Below are 22,908 nucleotides of genomic sequence, written 5' to 3' on the forward strand. Positions count from 1 at the left end.
AGAAAATGTATTTTTCAAATATGTTCGTAACGAAGTTGCCATTCCACATTATTGAAGACGTGTCAACGAAAATGTAGGTCGGATTGATGAACATTGATTTATCATTCGATCGTTCTCTTCCATTATAATGCTTAACGCGTATACCAGAGATATATAGGTACCTCTATATTAATAACATTTTCCTTTTTTATCCCCTTTTTACGATTCTACTACAATCTGATGGCTACGTACGCAATCATTCAATCATCGTGAATGCGTATCGACGTATGCATGCAAATGGAAAGCGACCAACCACCACCACCCACCCAGTTGAAACGTGATATCCGATAAATATCCAGTAGATATTGAAACATGCATAGAGTGTCATCGTCGTTCATCCACATTTTACTGACGTTTACGACGTATTCTTCTCTTTATCATATTCAAAGTGTTCCCTAGGAAAACCTACACCGTTTCCCTTTCCCTTCTACCTCACAATATTCGTATAATATCATCTATTCGTCTACTTTCTCTATTGAATATCTGACCAATATAAATGCTACTAAATATTTCAACAACAAAAAAGTTATTGTATCCATATTTAGGTATATTTGTATACACAATTTATATTTTTGAAAATTAAAATAAAGAAGATTTTTAATTCTCAACTAATAGCATATTTTAAAACAATTCATTTTTGTATATTTAATATACAATAAATAATAAATAATAATAAATTAATACAAAAAATAGAATAATCTATACAACCACGAATAACATTACAATAAATTTAACATACTTTTTCGACTGACAATTTTATCAGAATAAAATGAACAAATTATTACTATTATTCTATATTTTATTATACTCACCTTCTGGTATAGCTCCCACGGACCACATAAAATCTATAAGAGAAAATGAAAGTCGATTATAATATTTGAATGAAATCGTTAAATATATATATATTTTTTAATGTGTTTCATTTTTGTCATTCTTTTCCCTTTCAAACTTGTTTTTTCAATTTTGTTAGTACAACGTCTCTTTGACTTTTACGATCGTAATTTCTGCAACCACGTGGAAAAAAAATATTGACTTGACCGAAACAATTACAATTTAATGACGTGATGTTTCTCTTTTTTTTTATTGAAAGTGAAAGTCCAACTTAATTCGTTCACTTCCCATTGTAACGTCATTTTTACAAACATAAAACATTGTTGTCCATTCAATATTTTTCTCCGAGCAGGCAAAGGTATGCATAAAGACACTTATAAAATATGTACATGGATAATAAAGTCAAGTATTAAAGCGAAGCGTTGCAGAAATTCGTCGGAAGAATAAACGATTGGAATATAACGTATGACTAGGTTGATCAAACGATAAGAATTGTTTATATAAAAAAAAAAAAAAAAATATGTATATGTATGAAAAAGGATTAGAAGCTTTTCTAGGTTAGACAGTATAGATAAAAAGAAGAAGAAGAAAAAGAAGAAGAAGAAGAAGAAGAAGAAGAAGAAGGAGAAGAAGAAGAAGAAGAAGAAGAAGAAGAAGAAGAAGAAGAAGAAGTAGAAGAAGAAGTAGAAGAAGAAGAAGAAGTAGAAGAAGAAGAAGAAGAAAAATAATGTATATATGTATATATATAAAAAAGAGAAAGAGAATAGAAAAAGTAGTAATAGAAAGAAACAGAACAAAAAAAGGAAAGAAGAGATAAAAATGCATCCATGAAATTTCATAATTTGATACTAATTTAAAGACCACACAACTAAGACTCTGGCTATGTATATATGTATATATCGCATTGTCTATATAGCGCGACTAAATTGTGTAATAAGGTACTAGTAACTACTACGCGCGGCCGATAGGTATTTTCAATCTACGACAAAATAAACCCTCCTATGATCTATGGTTATTGTAGCCTTTAAAAGGTATTAGTTAATCAGTTACCGTTAAGTAATATTTGCTAGGCTGACTATATAGCTTATTAGAGATATCGAACTAAGGGTCGGCAATTTGTCAAGCATTTATGGCGGACAAAACGGTCCCAGTGTATCCCCGTTTTTTTTTTTATTATTCCTTTTCCTAAATAAATAAATTTAAAAAAAAATGAAATAAATTATGTTTATTATTTCTTTGTTACATCAAATTTTGTCAGCCACATGATGTAAAACCTATTGCCGACGATTTACTACCACATTTATAATAATTGACGATACAATATTTATTAAAAAAAAACACCGACCACAATACTCTACACTACTTACTATTTCTAGTGTTCATATCGAAATTGCTCTCACAATATTACGCAGATGGAAAAGTATAAGAGCGTTTATTATTCTAGGCCATTAATAATACACTGATACAAATTTAATAGTATTAGTGATTTTTTTGTTTCCGTACCTAATTGTCTTTCTACCGGGCTGGTTTTGATTGCGTCAAGCGCACGATTTTTTTTCTTTTTTTTTTTTTCTTTCGACATCGTCTTTTTCTTTGACTCTTATTTTTTATTTTTATTTTTTTATTACCTTTTTTCTTTTTTCTTTTTGCAATAAATTGAACAACAATAAGTTTAGCATAATTTAACTATTAACTCTCGTATTATATATGATTATCATGAAAATTTGTTCAAATATTATATTTGATAATTAGATAGATAGATATATAGATAGATATTTATATATTAATTTCTTAATATATATATAGGAGATTTTTATAAGTACTATACATAAATATTATATGTGCAATTCATATACTGCAACAAATATATTTCCCAATTAATATATTTATGTATACGTGTACTTTCTCAGATGCAACAAAACGATTCCACATAGAGCAGACGTTTATGTACGATATTAACATTAATAGTCTCTCTCTCTCTCACTCTCTCTCGTTATTGCTTTCTTAAAAAGATTTTTAGTGCGAATGATACGCATTACGCTTGAGATTATCACTCGCCAATCGATTAACATTTGATATTTCGATGTCAATAGCCATTATTGCTATTTTTTTTATTTTCGAGAAAGAAAAGATTATATATTTCTTTTTTTATTTATGGAAATATGACAGAGACAAAGAAACGCTTTGATCGATGGGTGTTGTGTGTTATGGTTGATCATTTATGGCACCACCAATAAACACCTCATATTTGTTGGACGTTTTATTTTTCTTTTTTTTCTCGTTGTCGTCATATCATTGAGGACACAAAACCAAAATCCGGCCCAAAAATAAAGCATATTACAAAGTTAAACAGAAATGAAACCGCATGTTAAAATCTGGTCTACTTACGAAACTGACAGAGTGTTGAGCCTCTCTCAGGCAAAGTACGTACATTTTCTAGGACACACGTCTCACGCATTATTATTAAGGTAAATGATGCTATATAGTTTTAGAACTGTTAATTACTGTTTGTAATGTGTATATAATAGAAAGGTTGAAAGAGGTAAGATAATAATATAAGGTAGAGAGGAATAAGAAGTTGGAATAGGATTTGTTAAGGAGCATGTTAACGTGAAGCAAAAGTTTCGAGGAGGGTGTATAAGGGTAGCAGTATAGGAGTATATATATATATGGATAAAGGGTGTAAGGATTAAGGGTAAAGAGAGAGAGTGTTGGAAGCGGTAAAAGGTCCAGGATACAGGTATAGAACACGTATACGTAAGATATATATTTAGTGTGTATATCCTATAGAGAGGTATAATATTACTTGGCTATGTAACGTAGCTTGTTAAGTAGAGGTACAATGTAATAGGTCTCATTAAAGCCGCTGGCAATATGTATTCTCGGTGGAAGATGTACATATGTTTCTCATTTCTTGCTTCCCGTAATATAATCGGTCCTTCTCGAACGGTGAAACATCAAACATGACGGCCGTAAGGTATGTTGATAACGTGTTATATACGATAAGAGAAAAGGAAATTCATAATGTGGCAGCAGCTTAAGGATATGACACAGTAAAATTCGTTTAATTTCATTTCCGTTCGAGATGGTATTTATACCTATATAAATATATATATGTATGTATATATATATATTTATATGATTATCCAAACCATTTTCGCTGACGAAGAATGATGCATGTGATCTTCCACGAAGAAGTACCTAAAATATATTTCTAATCTAACGATATTATAAGTAGCTCCTCAAAAAAGCTAAATAGTTCACTAGTAGTCTCAACGGTAGGAACGTATACAATAGTATAGTAATTCGCCAAAAAATTATTCGCTCTAACTAATCGAACCTAGATCGCCTAGTCTCTCGAATAAATAAAACTAAGGTTTTTAACAACACAAATGTTTACCTAGTTACCTAAATATGTATATAGGTATATATATATATATATGTAGATAATATGTATATATAGATATAGAAGAAGATATACTTCGATATGTATAACTGTAAGGTCTATTACAAAAAACTATAAGGTGTAAGTAATGCGTTTCTCACAAAATATATATCGAATATTAATATCAAATACTATTGCGTTACCAAATAGGTAAATACAAAACAATATAATAATAATAATAATAATAATAATAATAATAATAATAATAATAATAATAATAATACGTATATAATTTTCCGTTTATCTAGAATGGATTTAGGTACGTATGTGTATAAGTATATTTTATCATATACTTATATGATCTATCCGTGTATATGTTGTATCATTTTTGAAAGTAATTTATTTTGGAATAAGTGACATATATACTGACGGATAGTTCGGACCTTTCGCGGAATTTTTTCTTTTTTTTTGTCTTCTCGAATTCTCGTACGTCGTAAATGAAATACACGTATTTTAAAAATTCTTTTTTTTTCATTTTAGTTTTTTAATTTTTCTCTTTTCTTTTCGTTTTATTTCTTTCATTATTATCGGAATACTTGTTCTCTTTTTCATTTTTTTTTGCTTTCGATATTATGAAATTTCATGAAGTTATATAGCGAAAAATATTTTGATAGGCGCGACGAATGAGAAGTGCTTTATTTTTTTGACCACCATTTGCCGAGGGCTGTTAATTAATTAATTCATTAATTTTTTGCTTATTCGCCTTTCGCCATATCAATTTTTTTCGCGATAAGAAGAAAAAAAACACAAACAACATTTAAGATAAAAAAGGCTTTTTTTTCACCTTTGGAAGTTGTCAAATGTAACACACACTAGGCGTGCCGCTACCTGGGAATGTATATATATATATACATATATATGTATTTATATATATATTCATTTAATATACGAGCGTGGAGCGATTATCTCGACATTGGGCGCCATCGCTTTTCAAAACTATCATTTTAAATTTTATCTCTTGGAAAATATAATATAAGCCACTTTTTTATAATAATTTAACGACTTTTTTGCTGTCGATCATCGTTTGATTCGCAACGCTAGGATCTACCGTGAATTGACATTCGATAATTTTTATTTTATTTTATTATATTATACTTTCGCAAAAAGGAAATTATTCTTTCTCTTTCCGTACTCCTCACATTTGATTGTTATTATTTATTAAACGTAATAAAAAAAAAGAAAACTAATGAATTATTTCTTTTAGGTATACGAATTGATAAAATTTATCAAATTATCAATCTTTGTTAACAAGAAAAAAATTATAAACAAATAATGCGATTTAAAAGAAGAAAATCATTTACGAAGCTTAAATTGTAACGTGAAAACAGGTGAGAGGGTTTCGATTAATTTCGAATCAAATCGTGTTTTTTTTTTATTATGGGAGTCAACGGAAAGGAAAGTCAATTCCCTCAGGGGAAAATTGACGACTTTGGCCGCGTGCTATCGAACGTTGTCTATCGAAACGAATTCTCGTCTATTTTCTAAAGATTTGAACACTTCTTTCTTTATTGTCCTACTATCTCTGCATCGTTACTAATCCAACTACAAAATCACTACCAGTCTTTTTCGCGTTGTATTTTGTCTCGTTGCTAACTACGTTACTCTTTGGCTACTTGAAAATGAGGCCCCGTGGTTGATCATCAAGTTACGTCAAAGTCGAAATCTACAAACTTTCTTTTTTCTACGAATTACTCTTTATTTTTTTATTATTCATTTATTTATTTATTTTTGCATTTAAATTGCACTCTAAGATCACAGTTTTACCGAACTGAACTTCTCGAACGGCTCACACGCGACAATAATTTCTTGTCCGCGATATACACGAAACTAGGATTTTTTTTTCTTTCTAAACTACGTAGATTATTGCACTTTTCGATATGTCAACGATGGCCTAGCGCTACATCTTAATTCGTTCGAAGATAAATCGCGGATATAACTACAGTATATTTAGTACTTTCGATAAAATCATTTAATTCTTTGTTCGACTAAAACAAAGACGAGATGATATCTAAGAATTGGGGAATGTATATGAAGTAACGTAACAACAACAGACGTGTACGATTAATAAATAAAATGCATATTAACATTCACAGTGGACAGAAATTACATTCAATTAAAAGAAAACACGCACATTAAATAATTTCAATACAAACGTCATAATCAAAAGAAAAGATTTTACATACTAGATTGTGTTCCGGATGCGGAACAAATCAAAAATAAATTAAATGAACGCATAAAGTCCACTGCGATCGAGAGAGCGTGTTACGATTGTTCATTGCGGCCTTGATAGGGGGTAAGTATTGTGGGTCATAGACCAATGGTCGGAATGGGATGATAAACGGCACCCATGTCGAGTCCCTGCACGCCCAAAAGATCGCTCATGGAATAAGTCAAAGTAGCCGCACGGGAAGCGGCAGCTGCGGCGACCGGATGCGGCCTGTAAGAGGCGGCAGCGGCCGCAGCGGCTGCTGCGGCCAATGCACGTTTGACATCGTAAACGGCCGCAGCGGTGGATGCGGCCGCGGCCGGATTCCCGGCTCCAGCCGCGTATTGGTAGGTAGCGGCCGCGCTCGGTGCTGCGGTGGCTACGATTGGCGTCAGCAAGTGGTGGTGAGGGGTACCAGCGGTAGCTGCCGCGGCAGCGTGTGCGGCCGCCGCGGCCGCAGTTGCCGCTGTACCTGTCGGGAGGGGATACGGCGCGTAACGATAGGTGGTGGGAGTGGGTGTCGCGACCATCACCAACTCACCATATGCACCTCTGCCAGCCGCTCGTGTCTTCGCCAGGTTCGCCGGGAGCATCACTTCCTTCGGCTGTGCTTTCTTGCATTCGACCTTGAAAGTTCCATCCCCCATTTTTAACCTTCCTTCATATCCACTTAATTTTTTTTATCGCCACTACACTGGCTATTACTAATAACTATGTTATACTGATGTTAGTATTCTTTTTTCTTTTTTATTACGTTCAAGTAAGAATGTAACTATTCAGAAATATATTAACGTCGACAAATGTTGTTTTATATTATTATTATTTTCATCAAAATAATGTTCTATTCTTACTTGAATATCGTACCCTTCAGATAGCATCAATCATTTTCGTAATCGAGAACGAACAAATGAAAATGTCCGTCATAAGATCTCAACCCTATGATAGAGTAGGTTTCTAAAGAGATCTTATCGTTTTTGCTACGCGTTTGATCTAATTGAACTTGCACCCTTGTTCTCTTGCATGAGCGTCAAATGCAAACAGAACCCCACCAACCCGGTCCTTCTTCTCGATTATATGGAAAATTAATTCTGCTCGAAGACGTGTTCACCCACGTAGAGGGAAAAGCAAATACCGTTTGATGCTACCTGTGCGGGTACATGTTGGACGAGGAAAGAAGAAGAGTATATTTCTTCGACCAATGATGAACAAGATTTATTAGTTTTACAGATCGATGACTTACCATTTTGTTGTTAATTTCGTGGAAATGAATCTCACAGACTTTGTCGACCACGTCCTCGCTTTGAAATGTGACGAAGCCAAAACCTGAAACAAATTATAATCGATTGATAAGTCAAAGTATTTGTGACAGAAAAATGATGGAGTTACATGTAAAAAAAATAAAGTTTGACAATCATTGATTTGGTCAAATACAATTAATACGATTTTCTATAATATTTATTTAATTCGTAATAAAAATGATTAAAAGGAACTGCAGCAAGAAGGTTATCAGCCAAAAGTCGTAACTTAATCAAGTATCAAGGGTTATTAAAAACTTTGCATTGCTCTCCAGGCGATTTTAATCTCGACCCCATCGTGCCGTGCTTGATTCTCTTTCAGCTAGTAATTCTGACTCGAGTTATTCGCGTAGTGCGAGTTATACGAATACGGTGGGTGCGTGGTGTGATTCAAGATAAGCAGAAGTTAGTTTCCTTAGTGTAAGAAACTCGGACTAAAATTGTAGGAATCTTAAGAGGAATGGAAACTCTAGAATCTTAGGTAGCTTAGTGGTTGGAATACCACACGCGAAAACAGGCGGGGGACTTTTCGAATTTGGGCCTAGTCAAAATCGATTTGAGAAAGCATAAAAACATCTAAACAATAATCCATGTATAAAATTTATATTCCAGTTATGTCAAATTAGTTGGAAAGTACGTTTGTCAAGTATAGTATATTGATCTGACATATGTTACTCACTTTAAGAGCTTTATATCACAATCCCCATAGGCAAGGGGCTTGAGATACGCCTAATCAGCGCATTCTCATAGAGAACTAGCAGTATGCTGAAAGCTGTTGGGCCAACAATCTCATTGGTGGGAGAAAGACACTTTCACAATTTCTACCGACTCAGCAGACGGTGTCCGAACTAATGGTGCGCAGGTCACCCAACGGGATCATGGAAGATTCCTTGGCAACTTGGTTAGACGTACTACTACTACTACTACTGTCTCTCTACGAGTCCTGCTCATGATCAAGACAGAGGTCGAAATCCCTGCGGGCTAACCCCGAACCCTCGCGATACCAGTTAAAATCAATGGTTAAATCTTCCAAACTTTCTCTACTACTAATCGAAGTCCCGTGCTTCCACCAATATTGGTTCCCCAGCACTTCGGTTATGCGTTATTGCTACCAAAAGACGATTACAAGAATCAACCTAAAAGGTCTTTCAACCTACATCAAATTCCCTTAGGATATCCCACTACAATTACAATGATAAATCTAAGAGTCTCATCAAAAAAATATTTAAGAGTTCCTTTTCAACAAATTCGTAAACACCAAACGTATAAGTAATCTAATTGTAAGAATATTACAAATCAAAATTGATCTACTTATACATTAATCGTTAAAAACCATTTAGCGAATATAGTAAGAAACTGTAGAAAGATAAAATACAGTTCAAAAGAGAACAATCTTATTTTGTTGAGTTTTATACGCAAGGTGTTTGAAAATTTACGATTGAACCCTCGTTAGTAAATTCCCCTAATAAATGACGTAAGATATCTTTTGAATTATTACATTCTTTTCAAATTGGTATTTTCGGTTTTGACTTTTCTCTTACTGATTGCACACTCATACACTACTACTAGCATTTCCCCAACTTTTCTTCCGTTCTCTCTCTGTATCGTGCTTTTGCTCAGCCACCCGAACGTCTCCTCCTATATACTATAGGAAGCGCTGGTGATTAAGTTATAAACTTGGCAAGACGTCCGTTTGAGCGAGAAAGGGGCTTACTTCATTTATGTAATTTATAGTACTCCGCCAGTTAGCTAACTCTGTAGAGCCCAAGCACTCGCCTCGTACAAAGGCCATGCTCTGACACCGGTAACGTTTAACTACTTCCCATGTTGGAGTCTCTACCCAAGCACCTTATATAGTCTAAATCTAAGTCCTCTACCTATGGAATTTCCCTATCATGGAATTTCTTATCTCGCGATATAACCATGCCTTTTAATTGTCTGAACAACGTAGTAGTTTTTAGTATTTTTTTTTTTCGTTCGTGATATCTATTTAATGTAGATTATAAGTGAAACCATCAATTTACCATATTATATCTGTACTAGGATTCTAAACAATCTTTTTATATAATCTCGAAAATGAAAAAGTATAATAATAACCAAGAAAGTGGTCAGAGATTCCAAGAAGAATCATGGATAAATTTGATCAAGTTAAGTGTGTGTGCTATTCGAATTCGAGAGAAAATTTTATTCTCTTAGTAGATATTATGTCCATATGAAGAAAAAAATTCATTTTCACGTGATGCCCTTTATACAAAGAACAAAGGTAGTGCTAGAGTAGAATCGTTCTTGAAATAACTAATAAGAAAAAGTGTTTACTCAGCTGTTGGAAGAAACCCACACCGAATACGAACCAGATGCGTTTATTTCAATAAAAAAAAATATTCCTAGAGAGATTATCGTAAGTAGATTCGAAGTTTCTCGTTCTATTATCGTCATAAAGCCACAAGTGACGACATTCTCTTAAAATGATCCATAAACGATTGTAAAACGCGACACGGAATCATAATAAATTTGTGCATTAGAATAAGAGAGAGAGAGAGAGAGAGAGAGAGAAAGAGAGTGAGATAGTATGCAAGAGCCTGCATTTGTGTTCTTAGTCATCTTTGCTACTTAGAGGGGTTCACCAGCATTCATCCTTTTGTACCAAAATGCATCTACGTCTATAAATATAAAAGGACGATAAATAAAGGATCCACTGGTGGTAAAAGGCGTAATGCGATAAGAAATTAAAGTAAGAAGTTGCTGCGTTCATCTTAGCTTTCATTGTTTTTTGATCGATCGTACGACTAAATAATACCAGATGCTCTAGGTAAAATGCATTTCTTCAACAAAATTCGAAGTGTTACGACGACGACTACTACGGAGAAGAGAAAAGAAAAGGATAAGGGGTAAAGGTAGGGGTAAAGAGTTAGGGGTAGTTTCTTTCGCCTCGTTCGCGCTTGTCGACGCCATCTTCGACCTTTAACTTTTTCCATCTTTCTCTAGTCTCAACCCCTAGCTCGCGTTGTCGAGCGACCCCTTGGTCTCTTTCTCTTTCTCTTTCTTTCTTTCTTTTCTTTCTACTACTACTATTACTACTACTACTACTACTACTACTACGTTTCTTCAACTCTTGAGTATAATGCGACCCCGGCATTGTACCAAGCGAGCATGTTAACGTTTAAAAGCCAGGAGGCTGGTAAGCGCGTTTCAGAATTTTACCGTGCATTGAGAGTGGTAAAAGGTTCTTCTCAAAAGGCACGCTGGCAGAAACGATTTGAAACTTGTAAATGGATACGGCTTAGACCTCTCTTTCTCTCCTCCCTGTTTTCTCTCTCTCTCTCTTACACACAAACTCATTCGTAGCTCTTAGTTTTCGTGCGATCCTACTCGTGTAACCAGTCCCATAAACTCGTTTGTTTCTAATGGCGTCACTGTCGTAATCATACCCAAAAGCGGAAACATAGCCAAGTTCAAAGGAAACCTCAGAGAGAGAGAGAGAGAGAGAGAGAGTGAGAAACATGATTATGAGCTTTCATCGATATATCATACATATATACTATGTACATATGTATAATATGCAGATGTAGAGACAAGTTAGTAACGAAACTAAAACGCGTTCTAATTATATAGGCGTTTATTTATTACACGCGATTATTTAAATTGTATTATAAATTTATAATAATCAATAAATTCCTTGGTACCAACATCCAACGAAAACCCAATTACCGAATGTGCACTAGCAATAATCAACTCCACGATATCTAGTTCAACGCGAAACTAATTTACAACTCGTCCCGACTCACTCTCACTTCTCTCTCTCTCTCTCTCTCTCTCTCTCTCTCTCTCTCTCTCTCTCTCTCAGCGTGAACGTAATCACCCTCTTGGTAGGAACGATGATAATCCAAGTTTGTGAAACAGTGATCAAGGCGTTGGGTGCTAGAATCGTGATAACCATCGGTTCTGCTTTCGAATATATGTACGTGTACGTATGTACGTGTGGGACTTTTCTTAAAGACTTTCCTAATTACAGAAAGAGAAAGATAGACATATATATTGAGAATATGTAATATATAGATATAGAGTACTAGTAAGTTTAAATCTTATCATTCGATATGGCAAGTATCGGGAAAGGGAAATAATCGAGATTTTCGTTTCACGATATACGCAGTTACGAACGTCGTTAAGCTTCCTAATTGGTCGGGAATTAAATGCGCGAGATTAGCGCATTAACGAGCGCGGGCCTGTGCTAATATAGCAGCAAGGATCCTCCAACCACCTACCATCCTCTCTTTTCGTTTGGAGTTTCCGTCGTGTTCTCCTACACGTTCGTTTTGCCACCCGCGAAAATCGCGATTCTCGGCCGGATTACCGGGACGGACGTACACCTCTCGGATCCGGTACAAACTTTCGAAACGATAGCAGCACGTCGGTATATAACATCCTCCCGGCTTAATCCTTGCATTTTGGTTAAGATATTTTCCCGTGAATAAACGAATTATAATTGTTGAAAGTTGAAAAAAAAATCACCCCCATCAACCAGTCAATGAGAGTTCAAATTATGAAATACCTCGTGTGTTCACGTTTTGATTTTTTTTTGTTTCTAAGGAATACAGGTTTGTTTTAAGAAATAAAAACGGGGCTTTTAACGATCTGATAAAAAAAAAATTTTCGAATTACGAAAAGATTCGCAAATGGGTGGCTATTACGACCCATACGCCCCAGGATAATTGACATTTGAGATATCCAACTGATACTATACTCGTAATCGTATTTTGTGTTGGAAATATATATACAAATTTCATGTTGGTAGAATTGGTACGCCGATGGCACTATAACGATCCATGCAGTATCAGTTAGATCAAGTAATAGATATCAACTTGTTGTTGATTTATGAAGCTAAACCATGGGTATTGAGGTTCCACGGTGATTCTCAGGCTTTTGGTACCTCGGTTGTACCATCATTCTCTAATGGTTATCCTAAAACTTTCATACGTGAATGTATTATTTTCTAGGGACAATTGATAAGTAACAAAAACTTTTAATAGTATTGATAATAAAAATTGATCGACGTAAAAATATTGTAATGAGTTAAACGTAATGATTATATTACTATTATTATTATGTGTGTTTCAAAGAATATAAGTAAAATAATAGTTGAAATATTGATTTAATTTTCTATCCTTTTTTAATAATTAGCAATGATGAATTAATCGAAAGAAAATTGTAAAAAATAAAATATCAGTTTTCAATAATTACCCTTTATAATAATTGGAAAAAATAAAATATAAATTTTTAATAATTACAATTTATAATAATTGGAAAAAATAAAATATAAATTTTTAATAATTATAATTTATAATAATTGGAAAAAATAAAATATCCATTTTAATAATTACCCTTTATAATAATTGTAAAAAATTAAATATTCCTTTTTAATAATAATCAATGACAAATTAATCTACAGAAAATTGTAAAAAATAAAATATCCACGATAATATTATAATTTAATTGTTAATTTATTATTATTACTTTTAATGACACATTTTATTCGAGAATATTTAGAATTTTGAAGTTTTAATGTTTTATTTTTTTTAAAGTATCGTTGAGAAAATAGTCAAGTATAATCTTGCGGCTCGTAGAAGGGAAGAAGATGCAAGTCGTTCCTCGAGAAGACGTTAATTGATCTCACTTAATTAGGTGTAAGTTTCTCGAGCTAAATTAGGCTCTTTTTGTAAAACGCTTGATAGACATTACCAGGAGATACACAGAATTGCAAAGTGCATTTTAACGCGGCTGGTGTTTCGCTTAGCATGCTTCTTCTTCTTCTTCTTCTTCTTCTTCTTCTTCGCATTGGCTACGTTTGCCGGTTTCCTTCACTTCTCTTCTTCTGTTAAAACCTCCTCAACCCTCTCAACCCTTGCTCTCCCTATCCCTCGAGTCTCCTCCCCGTTAACGTTTCTTCCTCGGCTCGGTTCCTTCGTAAGGGAGATTAAACGAACGAACCAAATTGAAATACTTAAGTCGTCAGGGGGTAGCAGTGCGAGAAAGACAGACTGAAACGGGTTATACGAAGATTAGGAGAAACTGTGTTTCGCAAACTACCCCCTCCCCCTATTCCGTTATATGATTTCATCCACCTGACGTCAAAACTTCAATATCTCTTTTTGCTAATGATCATCAAACGAAAATACTTTCAATCGTATTCAAATACACCGATTTACTTTCATTAGAAATGATTCCTAATTTTATTCTATTCAACTTTGATATTTCATATTTGTCTGATACCTGATTAATTAGTTAATTGTAAGTAAATATTATTCTTTTTTATATAAAATTATATAAATATAATTACACTTTTGTATTTTGTATTTGTGGTAAATTATATTATTATAAAACACTGATTATTTAATTAATTAATTAATTGTAATTAAATATTATTTTTTTTATATAAAATTATATAAATATAATTACACTTTGATATTTTGTATTTGTGGTAAATTATATTATTATAAAACCCTGATTATTTAATTAATTAATTAATTGTAATTAAATATTATTTTTTTTTATATAAAATTATATAAATATAATTACACTTTGATATTTTGTATTTGTGGTCAATTATATTATCAAAAAACCTTGATTATATAATCAATTAATTCATTTTAAGTAAATATTATTTTCTTTTTATATAAAATTGCGAAGATATAATTACACTTTGATATTTCAAATTTGTGGTAAATTATATTTTCAAAAAACCCTGATTAGATAATTAGTTAATTAATAATAAGAAAACATTATTTTTCTAATTGGTTTTTGAATCTTTGATACATTGACTTTAGAAATAAAAACCAAGCTGCTATTCTCTATAACAATAATAATAAAAATAATTAAAAACAACATAAAAAAACATAATTGTAATTAAAAATAATTTTGAAATAGTTAATGAGAAAGCTAATGATCTCATAAGTATCGAAGAAATTGAAATTTAAGAAGCAAAAATCAGACACGGTGTCACTATGCACATTTTCTTATGGTTTTTTTTTTGCTTTTATTTCCCTTTAGTAATTACAAAAGAGAATTTCTTTTATGACACGATATACCTTTAACGTTTATAATCGACTTTGCCGTGCTAAGCAAACGCTTCGATGGAGCATGCAAACGAAAAATGATTAATTACATGTCAACGATTAATTACGTACTTGCTTAACAGCTGGGGGCTCATTATTAACGCGAGCTTATAATACTTCCGTTTAAAAGAAGACAAGAACCAACCCTCCTCTTTATGTCAATCGAAACATAAGATTAAGTCACGGCAACAATCAAGATACTAATTAAACGAACAAACTGTCTACTTTATTCCTTGTTATTATATTCTTTTTTTTTATTTAACTTTAATAATAAGTAATGGTATGGTTTTAATGATCGGATAATCGTATTGTCAAAAACTGTATGATTTTATTTATTGAAAGGTAGTTGTTAATGCATTCAATTAAAGATAAGCATTTACTTAAGAAAAAAAAAGATAAAAAATATTTATATTGTTAAAAAATCGAAATTATAGAAAAAAAGTTGTTAAATAAAATATATACAAACTTCGTATCATAGGAAATATTGATGATCGAGGTATAAACAAAAAAAAATATTTTATTATAATATTACATTAATTTTATTTTTTTTACTCTAATTATACTTTTTATATATTTTACTGTACAATAATTACAATTTTTATAATATAATTATAATTTAATAATATAATATAATTATAATTTTTGTATTTTATAGTTGCTGAAGAAATTTTAATTTTTATTTAACGAAACATTCAACAATATCAACACAAACACAAATATGTTCTGATTTTTTTTATTAACTTTCAACTTATCAATGATACAAAGTTTGTATATAGAAATAAAAAATTCGTCGTGTTTTATCAAAAGATTTATCGATTTGTCGATAATTCGAATTATTCATCTTACTTTTCTTATCGTACATTTTTTTTATTTTTTTTTCTCTAATCGATATTTCTTTCTTTTTCTTTTTCTTTTTCTTTTTCTTTTTCTTTTTATCTGACTGATATATCCCCAGGTTTTTTTTCTCTTTTCTTTTTCTTTTTGTGAAAAATCGTGTTGAACGTAGACACGTCATTCAACAGTCCGATGGCCATTACTGGCCAGGAACGATGCCATAAGATATAATTGAACGAAATCCCTCTCTATTAGAAGTACCCATCGTTTCTGTGAATGAGCCAACCTTTATCTCTTTCCTTTCTTTCTCTCAAAATAAAGAAAGAAAAAGATCTCAGTTAACAAACCCTCCCATCATTTTGTTTCAAACTTGTGTACGTTTGTTGTTGGTTGGTTGTATTTATCAGACCAAGGTACAAACGAAGAAGAATAGAAAGTATTTTTTTTATTTTTTTAATATCATTAACAGAATCATTTTCTTACTTAATAATTTATTATTAACTTTATAAATAAAAAGAAAAAATAAATTTGTTGTAAAACTCGTAAAGAATAAAGTGTGTCTTTTTTAATAAAGATTTTGACTTTAAATTACTGTACCATCATTTTTTCTTCTTATCTCTCTTAACTGATTGAAATAATCATGAAAGTTTTGTAAAGTAAGAATTAGGATTAATCGAGCAAATCCTTTAAGAATAAAGATAGGAAAATATAATGGATGATGAAGAGGTCTTGACAAATTTTCATGAGCATCTCGAAGAACATCTTTTACCTTCTTTCCATCTTACCTTGGTGTTGTACTCATCTTAATTATGAGCAATAATAAGGTAAGTTCTTCCCTTCTTAATCAAGGGGTATATCGAGGGAGGTTATGAAGAAGATCAGAGACATCACATTGACAAATTTCGAGTAGATTTTCGTCGTTCATTCGTAAGTTCAACGAAATAATGAATCATGCAATCCTAAAGCACAAAGTAGGTAAATGTTTACGTTGCTAAAACCATATATATACACCTGTATAACGTAATTTTAGTTCTTCGAATTATTATGCTGATATGGAATTTACTACTAATGAACTAAATGCTCTTTCACATAGATATTCTTGATTATTCCTGTATGAATATGACTAACCAAAAATATCACATTTCATTTGGAAATAAAATAACAAAATAAGATAAAAGATATATCATAGATATCTCACTAGACGTTTATCTTTTAAATAGAAGTTTTCATAAAAGAAATAAACGAAAATAAAACTATTCTATCTCAACGTCAGATTTGTAAGATCGTAAAGCGTATTTTCTATTGTAACTACCACTCCAACTATTGCACATTTTTCTTTGTACATTTTTCTTTTTATCTATCTTTTCTCTTGGTTGTCACTTAAAACCTATAGCACGTTTTCATTTCAAAAAAAAAAAGAAACAAAAAAAGAAGAACAGGTGGGTGGAAAAAAAGTTTTATTACGAAACAATAAAATATGTGAGAATATGAAGGTACTACAACCCCTACTACCTAACCGAACACAACATAGAAACGTTTTGATTTACTGGACAAGTTTTATCGTATCAGTAAGAAAGGAAAAGAAAGAAAGAAAGAAAGAAAGAAAGAAAGAAAGAAAGAAAGAAAGAAAGAAAGAAAGAATGGTTCTACGTTATGAAGTATTATTACTTGGTAATATTACGTATTGCATCATATATATATTTTAGATATATGTTAGAAAGTTTAAACTATTTCTTAGATTGGTGATCGATGTTTCGATAAATTAATGGTGGTAAAACAGAAGAATAAGAAGAAGAATAAGAAGAAGAAAGATATAAAAGTGTGGTGAAACGGAAATTCTGCCTAAAGCAGAAGAAGAAGACTAGGAGGGTTTCTTTCAGTTTAACATCCAGTAGAATAAGTCCCAGGAACCCTGAAGGCGTAGGCGGATTTACACATACCGAACTCGAGATTTGAATCAACTCTCACAGCATTGGGACAATAAAAGGAAGAGAGAAGCTCTAAGGAATACCTACGAGGTGTCCCAGATGTGCAACTAGCGACCTCCTTTGACGTGACAGCATAAAAGGAGGAAAGCTGCTCGTCAAATATGAAAATCCTTGGTGTATGTATATATATATGCGGGAGTATTCCTTCTTCCTTTTCCTTTTCCTTTTACCCCACCTTTCTTGAGAGAAAGTCTATATATTCCGTCAAGTGGAACTTTTATGGCAGCGAAATTACTTATCGTTGAGAAGTAAAGAAATAAAGATGAAAAACTGAAAATAACTATAGATTTACATAAATTCAAGCAAAATAAGGGTATTATATATATATATATATATATATATATATATATATATATATATATATTTATTTATTTATTATTTATTTATTCATTTATTTATTATTATTATTATTTTTGTTATTTATGTATAAAGAATATAATTAAAAAATATATTTAAAAATATATTAAATATTATTATTATTATTTAAAATATATATATTAATAATATATATATATAATAATTATAAATTATATATTATATGAAATTATAATATTGTGATACAACGTTGTATATGACATAAATAAAAGAAATGAAGATTTAATTACTATTTGAGTTTAAATTATATATAAATATTATTATTGATATAGATATATGTGATATAATTTAACTAATACTAATATATCACAGTTGACAATTATTTTGAAGTTTATATGATGTTTTTTATTTCAATTTATTTTATATTTCTTAGTTTTAACTATTAGTAATTTTAGTATGTACCAGCATATGTACAGGTAACTATGTTTACTTCTTGTAGGATTTACTATGTATTAAACTTGTTATATACTATGTTAATAATTTTTTTTTGGTATAATAAATAAATAAATAAATAAATAAATAAATAAATAAATAAATACATACATACATAAATAATATAATATAATATATATATATATATATATATATATATGTAGGAGAGTTTTAAGTGTAGCAGAGGTAGACAAAAGCTAGTATTCAGTCCTTTCTGTAGATCTTGTTTTATTGAAAAGGAAAAATCTATTCAGATTAAAAGAAAAGATTAGGTGGGCCATAAAACCATAAACGAACCTTGAGGGTTATTAGGATATTGGTGTAATAAAAAACCATGTGTGCAGTGTAGGGACCCTTTGAAGAATTTCCGATATGCGATGCCATAAAAAGGTGTAACATTCCGATGTGCTAGATTAAGTTTCTATATGCATAGTTCCCACTACCGAAAACCATAGGCTGTACCTGTCGGTGGACTATGGGGTGGATCCTTATGCTATTGGTCAGTAAGATTGGTAAGCTTCTTCCCTCTCAAAAAGGGGTGTAGGTGATTTCTGATATAAAAGACATGGAAAGGAATAAGAAAGCAGAGTCTCGGTGGTAGAAGTAATGTAGTCTCAGTCGTAGAAGTAGAACAATAGCAGTCGTAGCCTTAGTTAGATATCAGTTGTAACAGTCGCAGTTGTATCAGTTGTAACAGTCGTAAGAATTCAGTCGCTCATCTAAGTTGTAACCCTAAGATTGTGAAACTAATATTGTACCTTTTCTAATACCTGTTTTAAATAAATCTTATTAGTAGGATTAAACTGGGTGTATGTTCACCTCGCACCTCTCACCCTAAATAAATTATCCCTACATATATATATCCTAGTTTTTTGTTTTTATTTTTGAAGCAGTGTTTTTTCTTTTTTAATAGAAAGTTTTTATACAGAATTTAAATATATTGGGTGACGAATCATCATGTTGTAGGGGTTTGTTTTTTTTTTGTGCAAATCAAATGCAACACCGCATTAATGAATTACAGTTTAGTGAAGAAGAAATACTATGGAATAAGTAGATAAAAGTAAAAAAAAATTCGAATGAAGAAAAAGAAGGGACAAGACACTTGATTCAATTATCGGTCGGTGACACGAAGGATTTCATTGTTTCTTTCTTTTTTTCCTTCCTTTTTTCTTTTCTTTTCTTTTTACTTTTTATTTCGTTACTCCTTTCTTACTCTTTTTCGATCTGAAAAAGGATCATTCTTTTCTTCTATCTCATTTTTTGTCTATGTGTAACTCTTTCGTGATATGAAACTGGAACGAGATTTAACTATAGTTCATTTTGGTTTATTTCAAAGTAATATACATAATTTTTATGTCATTATAATTAATTATTATATTATTTAATATTGTATTTATTATTAATTTAAATTATTATAAATATTTCAAAGTAATTTTCAAATAAATATCTACCCAAAGGGTTAAAAACCAAGAAAAGAAACGATGTTTAGGTTTCATATGATAAATTGAGAGTATGCAGATAACAGATTTGTATAGCATGAGATGATTTCCCCTTCGAGAAAACGTTCATCGCAAGCGGAATAAAAAGAAGAAGAAAAAATAAAAAGAATAAGAAATGTCTTTAAAGAAATGGGAGTGATAATGAATATGGGGAAAGGAAAAAAAAACACATAGAATTGGAAAAAAGTATCACGTGCGTGAGAGCGATGAGGCGACGTATTCCTAAGATGAGAAAAGCATGAAACTGGGCGGAAAAGAAAAAACAACAAGAAAAATAAAAACCAAGAAATAAAGTAATAGAGAATAAAAGATAGATATAGATAGATGGATAGATAGGTAGAAAGAGAAAGACATACATATATAGGTAGACTGACGGGCAAAGACAAAGAGCAAACGTAGAGTGAGTGAGTGAGAGAGAAAGAAGCAGATAAACAGAAACCACAAGCTCCGTGGGGGATTTCGAACGTAATAGAGGCGGGTACTTCACCAGCACGCATTATTCTCGTTACAGGAGCAAGGCTGAGGTTTATGGCACGAATGGTTATAGTCCGTGATAGCGGTTTATGCCCCCACATCGCAACCTTCCAGAGCTTTCCGTCGAGTGGACGTGTGTTGCAAGTTATTCCTTCCTACCACCACCCCACCCCACCCACTTCCACCCCTACCTCTACCACCACTTTCTCATCCATCTACTACTACTACTACTATTACTCGTATCTAAACCCTCAACCACCTCTTATACGCTTAGTCTTTCTCTTTTCTTTTCTTTTGGTTTCTTTTTCTCCCTTTTCACCATTTCCTTCTTCTTTCTTCATTACCGACCAACGTTTCCTTTCTATCTGTCTTCTATCCGTCCATCTTTCTATTCTTGGATATCACTTTTTCTACGAGCTACGATAAAATCGTACATTATCGTGCAGGTTTTTAAGGGAGAAGGTAAGAGAAGAGGGGTGAAGTACGTAACGAGATATTGTTATTTCCCTAGTAACTTGATTTTTTCTTTCTTTCTTCTGCCTACCTTTTCTTCCACCCTTTAATGATCCTCCTAACTATTTCCAATTTTTTTGTACTTTTTGTTGAACTCAAATAGTACTTAAATCTTCATTTCTTTTATTTATGTCATATACAACGTTGTATCACAATATTATCAGCACGAATTCATCGAATAATCGTTCGTAACAACATATCATTTTAAAAACTATGAGAATTGGGTGTAATGAACCAGGACCGTGTTATTAATTATACTCTCCATAATCCAAACGTACTGATGGGGGAGCTGGGGGGTTGGGAAAAGACCTATAAATCACCATTTACCCATCTACATTCATTTTCCCCTTTTTCTCTGTCTCTCTCTTTCTCTCTTTCTCTGTTTCCCTTTCGATCTCTCGAATCGAAAACGATTAAAAAGGACCGTCAGTATTGTGTGCTCTGAATAAACTGTTCATATAATCCGTGGTACTTTATTGGAATTCGCTTTTGAAAATATTATGTCCTCTGAACGAGTTGACAAAGGGAGTTAAAACCTTTTTCTATCGTTTTTTTTGTCTCATTCTCTGACAGTTAGTCTCTTGCTTGCTCACTTGGTTGCTTGCTTGCTCACTCTTGCAAGTATCTTCCTACCAGCATCGTCGTCCTAACACAGCCCGTAGGGCGGCATTACATTAGGCCATAGTGGCCGCAGTAATCTCAGCTATGTGTATCCATTTAGCCCCGGGCACATAGTACGGCCTATCCAGTGTAATCCGAGCTTAATTGCCCGCCGAATCAATGCCATCCGCTCAAGCCTTCCGTTCGGTGGCCCTCTGCTAGGCTACCTAGGCTACCTATCTCTCTCTCTTACACTCTCTCTGACTCACGTTCCTCACTTTGTCTATCCCTTTGGGCGCATACTTATTACGCATTGTACGCCCACATTGTGCGTTCTATCGATTAAGAGATGAGTCCAGTTCGATCATACCTATAACGCACGGAAAGATTTATCTATCCTATATCCTATGAATCTCTCTATTCTATTGTATGAAAGTATAAATCTTTAGTATAGTGAATCCTTTGATACACGATTGAAATTTTTGAAGTATATCGATTGGTGGTCTAGTTTTTCAAATGTGTTAATATGATTCAATCGTTTTACATTTAATTAATTATATATAATTAAATATACCATTATAGTAATTATAATATAGTAATATTAATATAATATTATAACATAAATAATATGTGAATTTATTATTTTTTTAGAATAATTTATTACTTAATTTTTTTATTGTATATTTTTAAAAATTATTATTTTATTGTATAATATATCATATAATAAAATATTTATTTTTAATATTTATATTGTAATATATTTTTTTTAATTTTATGTATAGTATAAAAATTATATATAATATTATATAATATCTTATATATAGAAAAATATTTATTTTTAATATTTATTTATATTTTAATATTTATTTTATATGTAGTATAAAAATATAAATAATATTAGATATTATTATAATATTAAAATTTATATATATAAATGTATATTATTATAATATATAATACAATAATATATAATATAATAATATATAATGATTATTTTTAATAATATAATAATAACTAATGTGAGATTACTTTTATCATAAATGATATTAAAGAAAATCGTAAAGATGTTGAGTATAACACCTGTTGCTGTATTCGTGTATACCAACTCTTTATCGTAACGCAATAGTTCAGTTGATTATATCATATGCAAGAATCTATAATATTAACGTGTTAAGAAATATATATACCCATAATTATGAAAGTGATTAAAGAATACCATTTGACATAATATGAATTGTATTTAATATTGAAATAATGAAACATTATCT

The 22,908-nt window shown here is 31.6% G+C and overlaps 1 protein-coding gene across 6 annotated transcripts in view; it reads right to left on the reverse strand.

The window, feature by feature from the left end:
• Rbp6 (RNA-binding protein 6) overlaps nucleotides 1-22,908 on the reverse strand; it is a 583,327-nt gene that overhangs the window by 36,356 nt on the left and 524,063 nt on the right. For all 6 annotated transcript variants that reach the window (XM_015319952.2, XM_015319953.2, XM_015319955.2 and 3 more), the window contains 3 exons: nucleotides 7,762-7,844; nucleotides 7,063-7,147; nucleotides 852-884 (listed from right to left, as the gene is read on the reverse strand). In XM_015319952.2, the coding sequence (XP_015175438.2) occupies nucleotides 852-884; nucleotides 7,063-7,147; nucleotides 7,762-7,844 (201 nt within the window). The remainder of the gene's footprint in view (nucleotides 1-851; nucleotides 885-7,062; nucleotides 7,148-7,761; nucleotides 7,845-22,908) is intronic.

This window comes from Polistes dominula, unplaced genomic scaffold (genome assembly GCF_049000335.1).
Source record: "Polistes dominula isolate Pdom_NZ unplaced genomic scaffold, Pdom_raw_medaka contig_77, whole genome shotgun sequence".
Classification (NCBI taxonomy): Eukaryota; Metazoa; Arthropoda; class Insecta; order Hymenoptera; family Vespidae; genus Polistes; species Polistes dominula.